Source organism: Ambystoma mexicanum, chromosome 5p (assembly GCF_040938575.1).
Source record: "Ambystoma mexicanum isolate Mex_15411 chromosome 5p, UKY_AmexF1_1, whole genome shotgun sequence".
Classification (NCBI taxonomy): domain Eukaryota; kingdom Metazoa; phylum Chordata; class Amphibia; order Caudata; family Ambystomatidae; genus Ambystoma; species Ambystoma mexicanum.
This window is the reverse complement of record NC_090930.1, coordinates 359,041,138-359,062,843: the sequence shown is the minus strand read 5'-3', so window position 1 is coordinate 359,062,843 and position 21,706 is coordinate 359,041,138. Positions and strand designations below refer to the sequence as shown.

General features: G+C 44.4%; 1 protein-coding gene across 1 annotated transcript in view; it reads left to right on the top strand.

Moving 5' to 3' along the window:
• The window catches only part of LOC138480953 (nicotinamide N-methyltransferase-like), an 83,870-nt gene extending 81,549 nt beyond the window's left edge, over positions 1–2,321 (top strand). The window contains exon 3 of the mRNA XM_069612773.1: positions 1,441–2,321. Within this exon, the coding sequence (XP_069468874.1) occupies positions 1,441–1,879 (439 nt within the window). The 3' untranslated portion in view covers positions 1,880–2,321. The remainder of the gene's footprint in view (positions 1–1,440) is intronic.
• The last annotated feature ends 19,385 nt before the right edge of the window (positions 2,322–21,706 follow it).

Sequence of the window (21,706 nt, the reverse complement as noted above, 5' to 3'; positions counted from 1 at the left end):
CTCGCTGGTGGGCTCACTGAAAAGTAACTGCATTGAACTACCTAACTCAAAGTGCAATCCAGTCACCAGCATCTTCACAGTCGAACCAAACATATAACTGAGCCTGGTGTCCCTCACAATCTGCATGTCCTTGAGTGCCTCATCAAACTTACCGCATAGAACAGCACATTAAGTTACCATCATCTATGCAGCTGAACCAACCCTGCTAACCCTCACTAACCATCCCTCTTCACACATCACTTCAAACCAAAATGAACTTCAGCTCGACATAGCTTCCCATCTGGAACAACACCAAAACCCAATTTGAGCCAGTTCGAACCACACGAGTAGCAACTAGAAGTCTGGTTTGCTGTTGTCAAACAGCAAGGCCAGCAAATCTGCCATTGACTGGTACCTGTCCCCTTGGCCTATCTCTGTGTCTTAAAGCCTGCCTAGGTCACCATTCTTCCCTTTTCAAACCAAAACATATCCTTTTTAAAATCATTATGATTAAATATTTCCCTTTTCTACCCTGCTTCCCTACTCAAAGTGCTGCATCATTCTACCTTGCATATTCTCTGTTCTTTCCACAGGGGTGGGTTATGTATAGTGTTTTTATATTTAGCTTTTATTGAAGATGATGTGCTCAACCAAAGTATATCTTTTTATAAAACCTAATTGGACATACATAGTTGGATTGTTATACACTGCTGTCCACTGAGATTATAGTCTTCCTTCAGCCCACGATATTCCAAAAGGCAAAGGAGTTGTTTCTCGTATTTGTGTCTGTTTTACCTGTATGATTGGGGTCACTCTTGTTTTGTAGAAGTGTGAGGGGGAGTAGGCAGTTTAGCCTCTGCTCATGCTTGTACTCCTGCAGAGCAGAAACCAATTTATCACAACAGCATGGCACAATTCGACATGACCTAATATAACTCTTGTAATGATGGACTTTCACCTCTGTCTTCCTTTATAAGACGCTCTCACAACTCCACCCCCTGTCCATAACTGTGGCTCCATCAATCCGCTGAACAGAGAGAAGTAACAGAAGACCAAAGCAACTGGGTAATATGGGCAGTGTGCAGCCCATGCCTGTGCATTCACATCTTCTTCCCAAATGTTCTGCCAAATCACTCTGCTTCCGCCATGCTTAAGGGTGGGCTGATTAACCTCCAAGTGCAATTCAAGAGGGGAAATAGGAGTTCAAGAGATGTTACAATGAATAACAATTGACACTTATACGATTGTCGTGATAACAACAGCGCTACATGTTTCGAGAAGCCACAGGTATTGTGCTATTAGTATATGTTGACAACTTCATTACGAGGGTAGTGCTCTGCTCTCCTAAAGATTCTGAATTATGTGCAAATGTTGTTGACTTTGTGAACCACATCGCATCCTAAAGCTATTTCAACAAATTACAGGTTGCGAAGTAATGCATTTATTTGCTTACATTTTTAGAAACAAGTGGATGGAAAAGGAAGAGAAAGTGAGAAGAACTGTGACGCAGACACTAACATATGACATTGGCCAACGTAACCCACTAGCCCCTCATGCGTTGCCTCAAGCCGACTGCTTGCTCCTAGAATTCTGTTTGGAATTTCTCTGCAGTGACAAGAAAAAGTTCTCTACTGGTGTGGAAAATGCTGCATGCCTGTTAAGAACAGGAGGGTATCTTATAATGATGGGAGTTATTGAAAATACGTTTTACATGGTTGGATCAAAACGTTTCCCAACACTATGCATTGAAAAAACGTATTTAAAAGAAACCCTCACTGAAAAAGGCTTTGTAATGAAACAGCTAGAGGTTCTTCCTAGAACTGAGAAGCTCATGGATTCTATGGCAGATGCTAAATATTTTTATTTTATTGTTGCATGCAAAGAAAAGGATGTCGAATAGTCGTATAAACTAAACAACGACTCTTTCTAACATAATGCATTGATTTAATTCAACTAGCCTTAACTCGGTAGTCCCTTCTCCTCGTCATCAAAGTCCTGAACTTACGCTCTTAGATCTCTGATAAGGAAGAATGTTTCTCTAGGTTGTATGTACCTTGTTTGTCACATTGTCCGCTTAACCTTGTCCATTCATATTACCAAAGCTTTGGGAATAAAATAATGCCAATTCACCCTTTGTGTCTAAATATGATTCTACACAATGCTTTGCTGATTACCTGAACGTAAAAAGTTGTAGACTATTAATTGATAGAATGTTGATCATTGTGTTGTGTGCTACTATGGCAGTGGTGACATGTGCACAAATTCAATTATAAAACGGATGCTTCATACCTTTTCTGACAATATCTACAATAAACGCATAGTTGTTTCATTGAAAAATCAAATTATGTTTTCCATTTGTCTGTCAGTGTCATGAACCACAGAGTAACTGGTTGAAATAAAACCACTGGAGTGTGTGTTGTGGGTACTGAATTCCTGAAATCACATTGCAGAACCATTTACCATTGGGTGTCGAGAAGGTGCCATTCTGGAGATGAACACTTTAAACATAACAGCCACAGTATTTAACACAATCTGCTCCCTTATCAGTTCCCAGAAAGCTACTGCTCAGATTCCGTAGACAAACCCTAAAAATCACTGTTCAAATGCCTAACACTATAGGTACAAAAATCATGCCTCGTGGCATCAAATACCACACAACATGCAATCTTCGGCAAGGCGCGCTATTTCAAGGAGCCTCACTCATGCTGCCTCGTTTATTGTATTGGAACTGCATGGAGGAAGCAGCACCATGAGCAGAACTCAGTTATTACTTGCATTATATCGCCCCACCCGTCTTTTAATGTCCCTAATCTATGTTCCTTGCCCAATCAACCACATCATTACCAGTCTTACCAACAAGCCGCTAACCCCTGCACATTGTAAACATAACCCGATATCAGGATAGCCTCAGTCATCCAATACTTAATCCTATGTACATTGTGTTTGTCCCACATGACTTCCGGGTTGTCTAAATAAAAAAAAATACAAATAAAACAATGAAAAAACACAATCTCCCGCATCTGTAAATCCTACTGCGTTTTCTTTATTTCTTTGTAACGAACACAATCATGTTATTAGCACTAACTCCACTTAACTAATCATGCTGCCTGCTCTATTTGGAGACTTTAGGGTCTGATTGTGTGTTATATATTTGTAAATATTTGGTAATATTGAGACTGACTATTTTTAGTGTTTGGAGAACAAATATGGAACGTGTTCCTATGGGATTGCACCATTATAAAACACTTGAATCAGGCGCACAATCTCCACATGAAAAAGCCATAATTTCACATGCTGAGCGTGTATACTAAGTTATTTGCTGACTGTGTGTTTGTTGCTAAACTTATCTGATTTCCCTAGCAAGGGATATGAACAATAGTCCTTGAAACAACGCTAAAACATTTGAATGTGAATGAGAGTGAAGGTCGGATCATGGAAAAGTGCGTATTTGTCCCGCTATTACCATGCACAGAGAGTGACAGTGCACAAGCCTTCACGCAGAATAAGACATGCGAACCCCCGTATTCATAGAATTTACAATGCAAAATAACCGTATTCGCATGTTGCGCATGGAATGGCCCTGACACGCCCCAACGCAAAGTATAAACAGCCAGAACAGCTACATTTGTGTGCTCACCCTGGTGCGGAAACAGTCACCCTTCAAACAGTTTGTGGAGTCTCCCGCATGCAGGCCTGCATCTCGGGCACTGTGCGCAGGGTGCCCAGTAACTGTTGCTGGCATCCCAACAACATGCGTATGACACTTGGTAAATCGGTTAAAACTTAGAAAATATGCGTGCGAACCACCGTAAACCAGCTCAGCACCACACTATGCAGCGTACACGCACCCCTAAGTGCGATCGGAACCCTGTCTGCATGCAAGCACCCCTATATCCGACATGCAAACTCCCCGTTGTGCTGCAAATCCCATTTGCAAGTGTCCATACACCTGCCTTCGGGTGGCAGAGATATCAAGGAATTTGCACAGGTATTTCACAGGTATTTCGCAAGTGAGAGGTTGCACAGTCACATACATGAATAAGCTTTGCCGTGCGAATTTGTGGGTGTGCTATGGACTGCCTGCAGCCCATCCCTTGTAACTCCCACTTTTTCCCTTGTTCTTCCTCATAGCAAGCTCCACCCCCTGCCCGCTCTCTGTGCAGGAGTCTCACGCAAAGCATTCGGCAGCTCGCAGAGCTATGCTGAACATGCGCGAAGTCCAAGGAATATCCTGCACATTCGATTCCATGAATCGACGAATGGGATTACGCATGCACTTTGGCGCACAAGTACTCTAATTTCTGCACAAATATTTCCATGATTCCGGCCCAAAATGTGTACGTGTGAAGAGACATAATTAATCCTAATTTTCCATATAGTATGGAGCAAGCTGGTAGAGCATAGCTTCACTAAAAACTTGGACATGTTGGAGAGACAACAGCTCTCAGGATCAGAAACAAAGACCATGTATGCAAATTCCTATTTCTACTGAACCAAATAATAAAACAGTACCCTGAACCATTTAAGTACACTAACACCCTTCCCCATGGTGTTAATTGTTTCTTGTGTTGCACCTTGGCAATGCCAAAACCACTGGAATGGAGAGTGGATGTTGGAGACTCCAGCAACGCCATTTGAGTCTGGCATCCAGGTCTAAATGGACAGTATTTTTATATGCCGTATATCATAGATTCTCCGGATGGGAAATTAAGAGCCCATTTATTAGCAAGTATCACTGTTCATTACTGTACTCCATATGGCAAGAATCACACTAATATAGAATGAAGATTACCCAGGATTACAGTTCAGCAGCTTTTCAAAACCCTTTGTTCCCTGTAGTCTAATGTCCACAAAGTCCACAAATCATGACTCTGCTCCTCATATGACACACGTCCCGCCTTGGTCCCTTCCTCTTTCTTTTGACAACAAATGAACACCCCTCTTGGGAAAATTGTCAATATGCATACAAGCCAACTCCAAGGAAAATGAATGGAGCAACGGCTCCTCCAACACCGGATTCTCCATGGCTTACACTCCCAAACAAATCCAGACGAAATCCAGACGCCAGTCAACCAGCTGAACATTAATGTTCAAGAATTGTTCTGGTCATCCCCTAAAAGGCAAGAAGAAAATTGTACCATTAGAGTAGGGTTACACCAACAGTTTCTCAATACATGACACTGCGTTACATTAAAAAATAACACTTCCAGCATATCAAGGGTGGGATAATGCTAGCCTCTGTGTCTTTAATAGAATCAAGACTCCCCTGAGCTGCAACCCTGGGTAGTGTTCATTCTATGTCAAGACCAGAGGCGAGCATTATGGTTGTTCAAAGCTACCTATGACTGTCACAGCAATCTCTGACACATGCTTAAAATACAATGGGCCTCATTTTGAGGAATGTGGTAGAGGGTTAACGGCGCAGGTAGAGCTGCCGGTGCCGTTAACTCTCTACCACCTCATTACAAGGTCTGCACGCGGGTTCCACAAAGAACTGTTGGTAAAAAAAGGCGTCCTTTGCGGAACCCGCTAGCAGACCAGGATGCTAACAACGGGCCTGTCATTAACGGGCCCGTTGTTAGCATCCTCCCCATTCCCATTGAGCACTGTGAGGGCTGAAATGGGAATGGGGATGCACCGGGTCCGGGTCCCGAGAAAGGGAATTACCGGGCCCTCCAAGGTCGGAATGGCCTGGTAATTCCTCATTCCTGGAACCCGGACCCGGTACCCGGTACCCGGTATGGGGTAGCCATGCCGCTAAAAGCGGCATGGCTACATCCATACGCGTAATGAGACCCAATCTTTTAAATTTATTATCAGAAGACCAGTCAGCTGATTTTATAATATCTTGCAAAGAGACACCTGCAGTAAATGCTCTAGATGCCATAGCGGCTCTAGCTAAATGCGCACTGAACACACTCAAATCAACGCCTGCAAATTGCATAATTTCCCTGTCCCACCTAGCTATAGTTGCTGAAGATACTGCATGGTAAGGCCTCCTACGTGCTATGAGCATCTGGGTCACTCCTGCTGGCCAGACATTAGCTACAGCTTTCTCATAGTATTTACTACATTGCGCTATGCAGAGTTTAGGGTTATCAGGAAAATAAGGATAAGCAATTACTTTGCAAGCAGTCTTCATGCGTTTGGCTACACTAAACGCGACCCCTTCTGAATAGACATTTTTTCTGTCTAGTTCTAATGCCTTCAAATCAGATACCATTCTACAGACCACGAAACAGAGCAACATAGCTAACTTCCCTCACAGTCTAGAGACTGACAGTTGACTATTGTCTGGACAGCCAAGAAATAATCAAAAAACGTCCTCCACATTCCAGAGGATAGCGTATCTGAGTGCCGGAAGCACTCGCAAAGGCGCATCTGGTAACAGATGCACCAGGGCTGGGCACTCCATCCACCATCTCATGACCGACCGATATGCCTCACCTGTAGACCCTGAGGGTCCTGAAAGCTTGCCCATCCTTAGACAGGCCTATTACAATCGCGGTCTTGCACTACAGTTGCAGAAACTGCATGAAAACCCGGTTGGCTGCACCACAGCTCCCATCGGTTCCATGTGTTACTGTAGCTCCTAAGCCTAGACAGGGCCCATGAGCCTTTGATGAACTCAGGAGAGAGCTGCAAAATTTCTGGTAACTCTCATCTCAGCCTGAAAACATGCATGCTAACAATTGTAGGCTATCTGAGTCCACTAATGGGTGTGCCTGACCATTTGGGTTGCTCAATATATCTGGCCTGCACAGAATCATCCTCCGAAAATCTGAGGAAAGTTCCATCGCTACTGGAAACCACACCTGGGACTTTCACAATGGCACTATTATAACTAATTCTGTTGCTTCCCTTCAAACTTTCGCTAAGGCTCTCGTCAGCATAATGAATGGGGGAAAGGCGTAATGGACTGCACCTGACCAGCTGTGGAGAAAGGTATCCACTCCCAGAGCTCCCAGATCTAGTCTCCAACTGAAAAACCTGGGAATCTGCACGTTCAATCTGGACACAAAGAGATTGATGGCAAACTGACAGCACTTCTCCTGGAGCTTTGAAAAGATTGCTGGATGCAAATGCCAGTTGCTGGATTCTATGGGGCAATGCACGTTCCAGTCCGCTATCATGTCTTGTTCTCCTGACAGGTACACTGCTGTCACTACTATGTTCCTCTTTAGAAAGTGGAGCCAAAAGTCTTTTGCTAACTTGGCCAACAATTTGGACTTCATACCCCCCAGTCTGATTATTTACTGAACTGCTGAGATATTGTCTATCTTCAACAGAATGCAGAAGTTGACTCTGTCCGTATGTTCATACTGCAAAGGAGCCCACCAGAAATTCTACATAATTTATGTGTAAACTCAACTCTTCCCCTGAACGTTTGCTTTCGGGCTCCTTTTCTTCGCACCTGATGCCACAACCAGCTCTGCTGGTGTCTGATTCTGTTGCTAGCTCTGGAATATCGCTGAAGATAGCTCAGCTGTTCCACGCTTCCATGTTCTGCAACCACCAAGTCAGTTCTGACCTTACTGCCTCATCTAGCGGGACAGTCTGGTAATAACCTACACCCTCTCGAAGATATTTTATCTTTAATCTTTTCAGGGCCCTGTAATACAAAAGGCAGAGAAACATCGCCTGTATTGATGCTGCCAGGAGACCCAGTACTCTAGCTAGATAGAGAAGCAAAATATTATGTTTCTTGATCACTGATCTGAGCTCCATCCTGATAGACTTCACCTTCAGAGATGGCAACTCTAGGGATGCTTTTTTTGTTGTCGACTATAAACCCTAAGAACTCTTATCTTTGTTCAGGGCTTTAGCTCTCTTTTGTCTAGGTTGATTAGAAACCCCAGTGAGGTAATCACGGCGCATATCCAGTACACTTGCTCCTGGAGCACTGCACTCTCCTGCGCCAAAATCAGAATGTCATCCATGTACACAATAATATGGATAACTGTCTTCCTGATGGCTGCTGCTACCAGTCTCATCACTTTCATGAAAGCCAATGGTGCTGAGGCCAAGCTGAAGGGCAGGTATCTGAATTGCCAATTTCCCTCCTTCTAGCGTAAACTGAGGAACCTACGGTGTTCCATCGCTATCGGAATAGTGAGGTAGGCATCCTTCAAATCCAACCTCACTAACCAAGCGCCCTGTCGGAGAAGATCTCGGAAGAGATCAATTTCCTCCATCTTCAAATGTCTGTAAGTGAGCCATCTGTTTAACTCCTGCAAATGTCTACTTGTCTTGACTTCCCTTTTCTGTGCACCAGAAACATATTGCTGTAAAACTCTGGTCTTCCAGCGTAATACGCTCTATTTCTCCCTTGCTCGCTAGATGGCATAATTCTTCTTGCAGCCAAAGCATCTCTTCTTTACCAATGTGGATGGGGTGGGGAACCATTCTCTGTGTGGGCATCCCGGTTTAGTTTAGTTTAGTTTGTTTATTTATAAAGCGTGGCCAAACCCTCGGGTAGCTTGGCGCATTGTGCTTGGAGCAAGACATAGGTTACAGAAAGGTTGCACATACAAGATACATAAAAGGGCAATATGATAGGTATCATAGGGCCCGGGTTACAGTATGGTCCATGTCAAGGTACAGGCTGATAGGTTACATTGGATATACAGGATTCAGTGTCAAGGAGCATGCAGGTATCTTATTCTTACTGAGTATTGAGCCAAGTTTTCACCATAGCTCTGAATGGCCAGAATGATTCCTCAGATCTGATTGTTATGGGGAGTGTGTTCCAGCACTTCGCAGCGAGCACTGAGAAACTAGATCCCCCAGCTGTTGTCCAATTGAATTTGGGAATGTTCAGTAGGTGCGTGCAAGGCGTTCTGGTAGGTCTAGCGGTGCTATGCCTGTAAAAGGCATGTTTGTGTGATGACAAGCAATCTTAGTTTAATTTTGTCCGGATGGGGCTCCAGGGGACTTTCTTGCTGATGGTAGATATGTGGGCCTTGCGAGGGAGGTTAAAGGCACATCTAAGTGCATTGTTCTGTAAGACCTGGAGTCTATTCAGGTTGGTGTTGGTAGTGCCTAGAAAGATAGTATTACAATAGTCTAGTTTTAATAATATCAGAGCTCTAGACAATGTGAGGCAACTTGTGGTGGAGAGAAATGGTCTACAGGCATTAATGAGTTTATTTGTATAAGCCGTAGATGCGATAGTTGCATTTATTTGTTTTTTGAGTGATTGTGTAGAGTCAAGACACACACCCATTTTTTTTAACTTCTTTTGAGACTTTGATATTATTGCCGTCAATCATAAATGATGGGTACCTAGTGTCCAGTTTGTTGAGGCGGCCCTGGGAACCTACGATCAGCAGTTCTGTCTTGTCATCGTTCAAACAGAGGCTATGGGTGGCCATCCATGCTTGAATTTCAAGGTAGATTTCATTAAGCTTTGCAACATCTCTCTTATAGCACCCAGTGAGTGTGATGAAGACCTGGTTGTCATCAGCGTAATTGGTGTATGTGACACCCAGATTGTCAAGTCGGTCAAAGAGGAGCTTGGTGAAGATGTTGTAAAGCGTAGGTAAGATACAAGAACCTTGGGGCACTCTACATTGGATTGGGACAGGGTCAGCTGCTGCTGAAGGAGCAAAGACCCTAGTCGACCTATTGGACAGGAAGGACCAAATCCAATTGGTGGCATTCTGTGAGAATGCAGCAGCCAAGGAGAGGTGATGAGTAAGAATTTGGTGATCAACTAAGTCGATGGCTGCGGATAGATCCAACAGGAGCAAGATGGCCAGATTGCCCTTGTCTTTGGCTTCATCCATTTGGATTTTTAGATCCCGGAGGGCTGTTTCTGTCCCGTGCCTGGGTCTAAAGCCGGATTGTCGCAGGCCTAGGAGATTATTGTCTTCCAAATGACGTTGTATTTGGCGATATACCACTCTGTCTAGAATTTTAAGGAGAAAGTGGACGGTTGTGATGGGCCTGTAATTAGTGGGTATATTGGGGTCTAGGTTGGGTTTTTTAAGGAGGGGAAGGACTTAGGCGTCTTTAAGTTTATTCAGTACAGATGTGTATTTGAACGAATAATTGATCAGCGAGGTGATGAAGGGTGCTAGGTCTTTGGCTCTGTCCTTAATGACTGAGGCCGGACACAGGTCACCTTGGCAGTTTGACGGTTTGAGACTGGCAATTATGTTTACAACTTCGTCCTCAGTGACTGGGGAGAAGTGAAAGGAAGGACAGTTTAAAATGGAGGAGCTCTTTTTGCTACTAGAGTGGTATATGGAGATAAGGCTGGCTTTTTTGGACTCTATTTTGGCTTGTAGGAGGGCTATTTTATTTGATAGTGCAAGTTGGATGTTATTGCACCATGCTTTATCCTTGATGCATTCATCAATAGGTGGTGCAGGGGATTCTAATTCTCTTAGAATGGAGGTGTATTCTAGCTGTAAGACCATTACTGTTTGTAACACCCATGCTAGACAATTCCTGCCATTTGCTTAAAAACAATTTTATCCTGCCCCCCACTGCAGGTAGGTGTTCACTTAGCGCACTTACCGCCTGCTATATTCTGCTCGCTATAAGTGCCTAACCATCTGAAAGCTATGGAGTGGCGGTTACCTGTACGGAAGAAGGCATAGGGGTGTCTACCATCCCAAAAGTGTGCCCTGGGACATTGAGGCCTTCTCTGCATGCTGAAGCGACCAGTCGATCAGCCTTGATGTTGACTGGTCCCTGCAAAAACTCATCCCAGAAAAGATCTTCCTGAATGAAGATTGGGCTTTTTCCAAGGCAGTATAGGTACCGACAAATTGTTACATCTCTTTTGCAAAGGTGTCCCCAAAAAGCATGGCTTGTGCGCCCTCACCTGCTTCATAAATGGCTAAGTCACTAAACTTGGAGTCTACTTTCAATAGAAGGCTGCTCCTCCTCTCTGAAGAGAGTGCACAGTTAGCGTTACCAAAAAGGCAAACTTTGTGTTGTGCTCAATTGACGAGGGCTTGCACATCTATGTGTTCTCCTGCATCTTTGGCACTTTCAGCCAGGTCCATCATTTTTGCTAGCGGCCCAACCAAGTCTCGAACCTTATCCTGGCATCCCTTCCAGGCTCTAGCAATGCCCTTCCTTAAATCTCTGGACAGCTTTGTGACAAAAGTCACCATTTTGAGATCCAGCTCTGGGGTATCTGTAACTTTGCATGGCAGGTCCGGTCTTGGGCACGCCGATCTCATACAGAACCGTACCTCCCATTCCAGTGACTTTCTAATCTGCTGCACTATGTACAGATCCACTTAGGGTGATGGTACCCACTCAATTGACGTGGGTTGCCTGATCGCTTCAGGGTCCAACATATTGACTGTGTTATCCTCTTCATTTCCTTGTTCCACGGCCATCATCATCTCATGTAATAATCACCCCTGGGATAGGGCGTAAGAGGTGTGGCACTGTCGACTTCTGTAGGAAGGCCTCTTTCAATTTAAGGAAGACATCAACCACCTGATGGGGCCCTCTGTTATCCCCTTCCTTATGGCTCGGGGGTAGAAGATTGTTGTCCCTTCCAAGCTTTTTTACTCCCCACATGCTGAACCCGTCTTGGGGTGTCTGGCAGATGAACTCGCACCAGGGCTCTCCGCCCTTATTTGCTATGCATTCCATCTCCTCCCGAACCTTTTGAGACTAAAAGGGACTCTAGAGCCTCAAGGTGGTCCTCAATGGGCTTCACCTCTTGGGAAACAGCCATCACAAGGGAATCCCCTAGTACTTTCTTGAAGCTTAGGGACACAAATCTGTGCGCATCAGGGGAGCCTCAGTCCACTCCTCTTCAGTCCATTCTGGGGAAGTGCTCTTGGATGCCATAGATAATATGGGGTACAGTCTCAGTTAAAGGCCTTTATATATATGTAAGTAAAAGTATTTACTACACGTTGTATGTGCTTTAAATGATTTGAAATGGAGTTTGAGCTCGAAAATACTGGGAAAATGCTTGTGCTATTGAGGACTGTTCATTCAGATTTGGAAGTCGTTTGAAATGCTGACTTTCCAAAACCGCAAATGACGTACGCCGCGTCGTTGTCGTAAAACGAGTTGGCTCATTACGACCAATGATCGTGGTCCTAAGCTGTGACAGGAAGTGCTTCCTGCACTGCAGCAGAGGATTCCAATGCCTCTCTGCAGCCTCATACGTGCGCGACAGTGGATGGGTCAGTGTTGCCAACCTAGCGACTTTCTCGCTATATTTAGCGAGAAAGTACGCCCCACTAGCGACTTTTTCATTAAAAAGCGGCTAGCGAGAAATCTAGCTACTTTTTTCAATTGGTTTGGAGACTTGCTCATTTATGCAAGTTTCCAAACCAATTGAAAAAAGTGTGGTCATTCGCCCGTTTTCTAACGGGAGTAATGCAAAAACACACTGATAACTTAAAAGGGAGGTGTTAAAATGGGAGGGGGCCAAAGTAAAAGCCATAAATCGCAGGGGGAAAGTGGAGGTGATTATGCAAATTAGGCAGTGACGTCATCTAGCTACTTCTGGCGACTTCTAGGGGAGCCAATAGCTACTTTCTTCACTGAGGAGTTGGCAACACTGGGACGGGTGCCTTAACAGAGCAACTTCGCACAGGGCTCCAGTCTGCTCTGTGCACCAAAAAGACACATAAAGAGCATGTATGTTCAATTACTAAGCATTAACCATTGAATTAGAACACATGAACATCGTGCACCTAACGCACATACATCTAAGTAAAAAGGTACCTGGCGCTGCATACGCATTTCTGGCAGTTATGACCGCACATATCATGCGCCACATGCGCAATTATTAAATACAACTGTAATACAAATAAACACATAAAAGGCAATAAGGCACAGAGCCCCCTATTTCCCAAATGAACTGCTGAGTGAGCAGCAAAAGAAAGTGGAAGGGACCCAGGCAGGACACGGGTCATAGGAGGGGCAGAGTCATGATTGGTGGACTTTGTGGACATGAGACTACAGGGATCAAGGGACTTATGGGGGTTTCTATTCCCTTGAGTGTTTTTTTTTTGTTTTTGAAAAAAAGAACATTTTGGAAGAAAGCTTTGAAAAGCTGCTCATGACCAGAATTAAAGAAAGTTTAATCCGAAAGCTCGCCACTGGTCTTCACAGAGAATGAAGCACTGCATTTATGGAAATACACATACGTTGAAGCCTTCACCTCCATTTTAGCATAAATTATATTCAATTCAAGGCAAGGCATAATGGCTCACTGACCCAATAGGGATGTTTTCATATGGGTAACATTAAAAGATACAGGAGGTCTACACTACAGTTACAACCTAATTACGCTGTAAACATTATACCAAATACCAGTCAGAGAGGAATGTTGACTCTCTGAAACACAATCAGGATGCAGGCCTACAGGGCAACAATCACTGGTATGGCCATACATTCTGAATGCTGTAAGAATGTCAGTCACCACTCTGTAAAAAGTTCCAAAATACGAAAATCCTACTGCCACACTCTGCGAAAAGAAACCATTATTTTCTCAAATATATTTTTATTTAAAATATAAAAATAATTAGCAAAATACAGATGATTCCCACCTCACATTACAGGGGAAGTTAACCTACAACATTGTTAGAATATCCAGGTGTTCACAAAACACAAATAATGCAATCAAGTTGGCCTGTTTTCTGTCTTGCTAACTCACAGTAAATATGCCACATTAAATGAACATTACATCACTATTCACATTGAAGTCAACTAAATGAGTATTTTGAAATATAGATAGGCCTGTCATTTCTATCGTGTTTAAATGATGAATGAGACACTTTTCAAAAATACTAAAATTATATTTCACATTTAAATAGTACACATTGCAATGGAAAGTTATTTTTGATGAGCTACTGAATACATATTCACATCTGTTTTCAAAATACAGAAAAATAATCAGGTTAGCATTTGACTGTGGTAATAACTTGTGATCAAAGCACTTTCCATTCTATGACGCTCTCTCTAAATCCTTCAACCTTTACTGGAAGATGCAATATGGGATTTGCCTCTCCAGTGGTGCGGGTGGTCCACGATGGGTTGGTGACCAGCTGGTTGCAAAGATACTCTGAGTCATTTGGGTCTGCCTTCCCAATCGGCTAGGACCTCCTCAGAGGCAGTGGATATGCTGTGGTTCATAAGCCCAATCTCTCAACTCCAATGGTTCCTGATAAGGTTTCTCAGGACAGAACTTGGAAATGTTGACTGGATTCTCGCAGGCATGACATTTGCTTATTGTGGGTTAGTGTTGTAGCAACATTTGTTTAATGTCAAAAGATGCAGTGCAAGCTGTCATTTAAAAACAATATGTATGTTGCAGCTTGCACACAGAAGTTTGAGAAAAACACATGGGCAAGCAAAATGTGCCATGTTTTGCAGCCACTCCAAACCAAAACTGACAAGGCCTGAGATCAACATTTCAAGTACCAGAAAATAACCTGCAACTTTTTTTTTTTTTAAATGGGGAATTGCCTAATCTGCAGAGAAAGTGCAGCAGTTAAAGAAAGAAAAATGGATTTGTGGTTTACTGCTGTGTGTGTATATTCATAGCAATGTGGGTATTAGATCAGAAGGCAAAGTACAGAAGGACAGGGATAGGATCCCTAAAAGCAGCCTTGTTCTAGTGCAACCGCCTGCAGACTTTGCGTTTAAAAGAATGGGGTTCCCACTCAATCTTTATTTGGCATTGGAGCAAACACCTGTGAAAGAATTTGGTGGCCCTTTTAGAGTGATGACGTTTCAAAGCCCTTCACCGGTAAGGTGAAGACTGAGTGTACAAGGCAGAGGAGAGCTTTGTTTCCGACCCATCCCCAGGGCACATTGGAGGTGACCTCCGGCTGGAACATGACATGATTCCCTGTTAGTCAAAATGCTGCCCAGGACCCCATTGTAGTAAAAAATCATGTAAGTGTGCACCAGCCTCCTTTGCATCATTAGACTGAGAAAAGGACTTCACTTGTCCAGAGACCCCAGTGTGGGACTCACAGCAACTGAGAGAAAAGACATACAGAATTCCTGTTTTAGCTGTCAAACTGCTTTGGTATGTGATTCAAGCCTGTTCAAGTCTGTTTCAATGACCAGGACCCTCCAGAGCTGCCATTGGCACTCAATATTTGAGCCTGTATCTCGCACACTCAAACCAGTTCAATGATGCACCATGCTAGCTGAGTGCAGTGTTGCCATGGCTCATACGTAAAGAACCTTGTTAACTCTGACGCGTTCAAACTGCAATTTGGATCAGCCAGTATCATTGATGCCGATCTTTATCTCCAATCAAAACCATCCTGGTGGCCTCACTGAACAAGGACCATTTAACACTGCATTGAACTGCCTGACTCAAAGTGCAATACAGTCATCAACATCTCATAGTCAAACCGAACATAGAATAGATCCTGGTTGCCCTCACAATCTGCACGTCCTTGAGGTCCTCATCAAACTGACGGCATAGAACAGCAAACTAAGTTACAATCATCTATGCAGCTGAACCAACCCTGCTAGCCCTCACTATCCACCCCTTTTCAGACATCATTTCGAACCACAATAAACTTCAGCTCGACATAGCTTCCCATCTGGAACACAAAAACTGAATTTGAGTCTCTTCGAACCGCATGAGCAGCACCTAGAAGTCTGGTTTGCTGTTGTCAAACAGCCAAGGCCAGCAAAGATGCTATTGACTTTTAGCTCTCCTCTTGTCCTATCACTGTATCATAAAGCCTGGCTAAATCATCAATCATCCCTTTTACACCCTACAAATACCCCTTTTGAAATCACTGTGATTTAATATTGTCTTTTTCTTCCCTGCTTCTCTACTGAAGGGAAGTCCCTGAACGCTCGCACCAGAGAGAATACAACATGCTAGGTAAGAAAGGCCCAAGTCTTTGCAACACTGTTAGAACAATGAATAGTTGTTTTGGTTGTTGGGGTGTGGGCTGCCCTCATGGAAACAGAGGCATGGCTGGATATTTCCCTTGTCTCACAATTTGGGCCTAATGCATGCAATGCTGCATTTACCGCGCAAGCCTTCCCTTCTACCTATGACTAATATCTCAGCAAAATAGAAACACTTTGCACGCCTTATCATGTAATATGTGGATAGACTATATTTGGTTATATTAAAGTAGGGTCCTGTTAACCTGGGAGGTGTTCCTCTCACCGTCCCACCTCACCCCTTGACTCATCAAAGTGCTTATAATGCATCTCATCTCACTCTAAAATACCTAGGGGGTAGGGCGGGGCTGCCCCCTTCCCAAAACTATTCAGAGTGCTGCATCTTCCTTACTTGCACATTCCCTGTTCATTCCACAGAGGTGGGTTTGCATTGTGTTTTTATATGTTTTTATTATTGCAGATGGTGTGTTCAACTTAACCTTATCTTTTTATAAAACCTAGATTGGACAAACCATTTTGCTGGACTGTTATACACCGCTGTTCTCTTGAGATTATAGTCTTCCTTTGGCCCATGTTATTCCAAAAGGCAAAAGCGTTATATCTCTTATTTATGTCGGTTTTACCTTTATGATTGGGGTCACTCTTGTCTTGTAGAGGTGTGAGGGGGAGAAGGCAGTTTTGCATCTATTCACCCTTGTACTCCTGCAGAGCAGAAGCCAATTTGTCACAATAGCATAGCACAATTCGACATGGCATAACATAACTCTTGTAATCATGGACTTTCACCTCTGTCATCCTTTATAAGACGCCACCACCTTCTGCACTCGCTAGCCATAACTGTGGCTCCATCAATCCGCTGAACAGAGAGAAGTAACAGAAGACCAAAGCAAGTGGGTAGTATGGGTAGTGTGCAGCCCATGCCTGTGCATTCACATCTTCTTCCCAAATGTTCTGCAGAATCACTCTGCTTTTGCCATGCTTGGGGGATGATTAACCTCCAAGTGCAATTCAAGAGGGGAACTTACTAGAAATATGAGTTCAAGAGACCAATTTCGATTGGGTGATATTGTATGTATATATGTGCTCTGTAACACGCTTTGGATTAAGGTGCTATATAAATAAACACATCATTATCATTATATTACAATGAATAACAAGTAACATATTCTATTTTCATGATAACAACAGCCCTACATGTTTTAAGAAGCAGAGGTATTGTGTTATTATGGGTACGGAAACTTTAATACACATCGTAAAGCTATTTCAACAAGTTACAGGCCACAAAGTAAAGTATGTATTTGCTTACATTTTTAGTTAGTTGATGGAAAAGTAAGAGGCATTAAGGAGGATTCTATCCCAGACACTAACACATAACATTGGTCAATGTAACCCACAAGCCCGAATGTTTTGCCTCAAGCTGACTGCTCGCTCATAGAATTCTGTTTGGAATGTATCTGCAGTGACAAGGAAACGTTCTGTAGTGCCTTGAAATTGATATCATTGCAGATAAGAATAGTACGGTATCTTGTAATGATGGGAGTAATTGAAATGACCTTTTACATGGTTGGATCAAAACATTTCCCAACACTATGCATTGAGAAAAATCCTCAGTGACAGTGGCTTTGTAATTAAACTGATAGAGGTTCTTCCACGATCTGAGAAGCTGCTGGATTCTATAACAAACCCTAAACGCTTTTATTTTACACAGCCATTTCACCTTATTCCATAATGACACACTTTGTAATTGAGGTTCAGGGAGGAATACATTATAGTCCAAAAGCGAGGATGGAAGCCTTGGGTGTGGAGAGTGCGATAAGAACTGACCAAAGAAAGTGTGATATGATATGGCATTTGTAACGCGCCTATACACAAGGGTTTCAAGTGTTTCAAGGCGCGACGAGGCAGGGAGGGGGGAACAGGGGAAGACAGACAACTATCCTACTAGGCCAGGTGTCATTCAGCTCGCGCAAGTGCAGGGGTAGGGGGAAGGGAGAAAGTGCAAGGGGAGAGGAGGGGGAAGTGCAGTACAAGGTAAGTAGAATAAAATGAATAAGGTAAGTGCAAGGTAAGTGCAGACAAGTGCTGGGAACGGGGGCTGTAGGGATACAGAGACAGTCCCGCAGTGCAGGGGTTGCCAGGGAGGCAGTGCAAGTGGAGAGTGGCTGGGCCTAGGACCGAGGTCGGCGAGAGTGGCCCAGTTGCAGATTCGGTGCAGATTCAGCAAAGAATTAGCAGGGGAGAGGGAGAGAGAAAGCAGAAGCAAAGAGGAAGATTTTGAGGTGCTTCCGGAACCGTAGATGGTTCTCCTCAAGTTTCAGGGAGGCAGGAAGGCTGTTCCAGAGGGAGGCCCCTGCCGCGGAGAGAGATCTTCCCCCAGCTCGTTGCTTCGAGAAGCGGCTGACCCTGAGGGAGTTGGAGACGGATGAGCGAAGGGCTCGGGAAGGAAGATATTTAGGAAGAGAGAGTTGAAGGTATTTAGGCCCCAGGCCCCAGAAGGCCTTGTGGACAATGCAGAGGGTTTTGAACTTTATCCTCGCAGCCACTGGGAGCCAGTGTAGAGACTTCAGTCCTGGAGAGATACGGTCCCTGGGCTTGAGGCCAAGGACAAGTCTCGCAGTTCTGTTCTGGATAAGTTGCAGAGGGCGGAGAGTGGAGGCAGGAAGATTACATTAGTCCAGCTTTGAGAGAACCAGGGCTCGTGAGACATTGAGCTTCTGGCAGAAGGAGAGGAAGGGAAGAATACCTCTGAGGAGGAGCAGCTGGTAGTGTGACTTCTTAGAGACGTCAGATATATGAGGAGAGATTGAGTGTGTGGAGTCGAAGATAACCCCAAGGTTTTTTGCCGTGCAGGTAGGAGCAGGAAGGGGGCCAAGAGAGGCCGGCCAGAGAGCTGCAGGGAAGGAGGGAGTGGGTGTGACGATGAGTAGAATCTCAGTCTTACTGGCATTAAGGCAGAGGTCATTGGCGGCACACCATTCCTGGATAGCAGACAGACAGTCAGAGATGAGGTAAGGAGAGGAGGAGGCCGAGGGTAGCCTGAAAATGAGCTGGGTATCGTCCGCATAGCACTGAAAGTTGGGGCAGAGAGCGGCGATGCGGTGGGCAAGGAGTGCCAGGTACTGGTTGAACAGCCAGGTGGAGAGCTTTGATCCCTGGGGGACACCACAGATGGAGAAAAAGATGTCAGAGAGGAAGGACCCCAGTTGGGCCTGGGAGGGGACAGGAGAGGTAGAGACTGCATCAGGGTTGGCAAGCTCCTTGCAGATTATAAAGAGTTCGGCCGAGTTGTTAGATGCCGCAGAGATGCGGGCTTGGATAAGGGCTCTCTTCTTGGAGAGAACGAAGAGACGGTATTGCCTTTAGAGCAGACGGCAGGCCAGTTTGTCAGAGGATGAACATGAAGCACGCCATTTCCTCTCTGCCACCCTGCACTTGCGTTTAAGCGTGACGAGCTCCGAGTCATACCAGGAGTAACATTTGGCTTTGGGCTTCAGGCGGATTCTCATGACAGGGGCAAGGATATCAAGAGTATCAGATATAGCAGAGTGGAGCATGGAGAGGGCAGTGTCAGGGTGGGAGTCAGCCGAAGGGGGAGGGGGGGTGCGAAGGTGGCAGCGAAAACCTCAACTGACACGCGCTTCATGGGTCGGATGACCGAGAAGGTGGGTGGCAGTGATGAGGGTGGCTTTGCCAGTGGGGTAGGGAGGGTGAGGTGGGAGGATAGGAGAAAGTGATCACTCCAGGAGAGAGGAGTGGAGAGAGGGACAGAGATGGGAAGGTCAGAAGAGATCAGAGCATCAAGAGTGTGCCCTGCAGAATGAGTAGGCCCAGACGGGAGAATAGAGAGTGAGAGAGAGTCGCAGAGGTTACGAAAGAGTCCCGTGGGGGGACGTCAGCATGATCGTGAGCCTTCCACTGTGCCAGTCCCTGATTTTCCCAGGTGGATGCCTTATTGATAGAGTAGCATTGTCTTGCAATAGTAACTTATGAGGAACACTCCCTTCCTTCTTTGGAGAGATGATCCCAACTGACCCCACATGATGGAAGATGGACGGTCGGGAATGGGACCAATTGCAGCCTTGCATCCCCTATGGAGCAGGCCCATTGTGGAATCAGAAAATACAATATTAAGGCTTTTACACCATGCAAAAAGAGAATACACGACACAGGCTTGTAAAGATTCCCAGAATCTTTATTACAAAACTGAACAGTTATAAAACAAAGTACACAAATAACTATTTGGCTGTGAATACATCACAGAGACCACCAGCAGGGTTCAATGTGAGCAGTGAGCAGGATTTGCTAGCTGGACATCAGCGTATTTATACAGTTTGTTATAATGATGTCCAGCCTCCTGCAAGTTAATCATGTACTGGGCTAGGGTCGCGCCAGGTTCGTTCCTAATTTACATATCTTGTGCATGCAATTTACTTTTTAATACATTCACTAACAAACATTATTATTCTCTAGTTTAACGTTACACTCTTTACACATTGCTTTAATACAGATCAAACATGTCGTTTCGCATGTCGTATTTGGATAGCATTATTGTTCTTGTATACTTGTAGGTTAACATTGCTGATTCAAGTAATCCCCTGATCCCGAGGTCAACAAAGGACAAGGTCTACATGACCCTAACATTAGCCTGAAGGCAGGTCTCCTACAGAGGTTGAGGAGGTTAAGGCAAGAACAAGCGCACACGAGACGGCCATTTTAGACTACAGGGTGACTTTGTACAATAAACTAAAATGGCGGCTCTAACATAAAATGGAGGATTGATTCACTTGAGGTCACGACCTTGTAATACGAATTTCCTCACAAAGCGACTGGGCATAGGCCAACATATACAATGAGGACGAAACAATATTATATCAGTTCTAAAAAACCCTCCTTTTGGCCTATGCCAAGCGCTAAACTACCTTCAATCGTTTTGCGATTAACTCCACATTTCAATGTCTATACATCCCGAATCATTGTCAGACATATCTATTGCCATTAGATCAAACACTAGAGTTTCTTTCAACACATACTCTTTGGAAACCTTATCTGGGGCGTATATTTTATGCCCTAATACACTTGTTGCTTGCGCTCAACACCCCCCTAATACTGAACATATACCAGGGAGACACTGTATACAACAACAAAGGAATAGAAAACTTCCCAAGATAATCAGCAGGGCCAAAAACAACTTCCATCCCCACGATTGTAGGAGGTCCCAAAACCATGCACTACGTTCCCAGTTTCCCTCAGGAGCATGCACTTCTGAACTAAGAACATGTCGATTTTGGATAGCCCTAAAGATCGTTGGAGAGGAGTCTGGTACGTAAATGCAGCAAGCGGACCCCACTAATTTACATACTCCTCAACGCTCGGCCAGAATGACATCTAATGCCATCCGGTTCTGAAGAGCCACTAATCTTATCGCTTTTTGTTCTAACGTCATATTATAGAGTATGTCAGTGGTCCGGTTGATGGTTTTTTCCAATACTCTTGCTAGTCCCCTGATATCTTCTGAATTCATAATTTGCCCAAAAAATGGCACAAAGGATTTCATGATGTCCCCTAGAGTTTGCGCTGGAGTATCCCCTTTCACACCTCGTCTTGGACGAGTCTTCAAAATTTCTGCAGTACTGGCAATAAATACCCCAAGTAATAGAATCCCTAAATAACAGGTTCCTTGCCAATCCCTGGGCAACCATGGAAATGCCACATTACCGCAAACAAAATAGCCAGGTTCACCTGCGTACAGAGGTCTGTTCTCACTAGTCAAATTCGCAACGTTGGCGCACTTTCTAAAATTACCCATTGACCGTGTTCCATTCCTCTGTATGCAGAAGGATACTGAATCGGG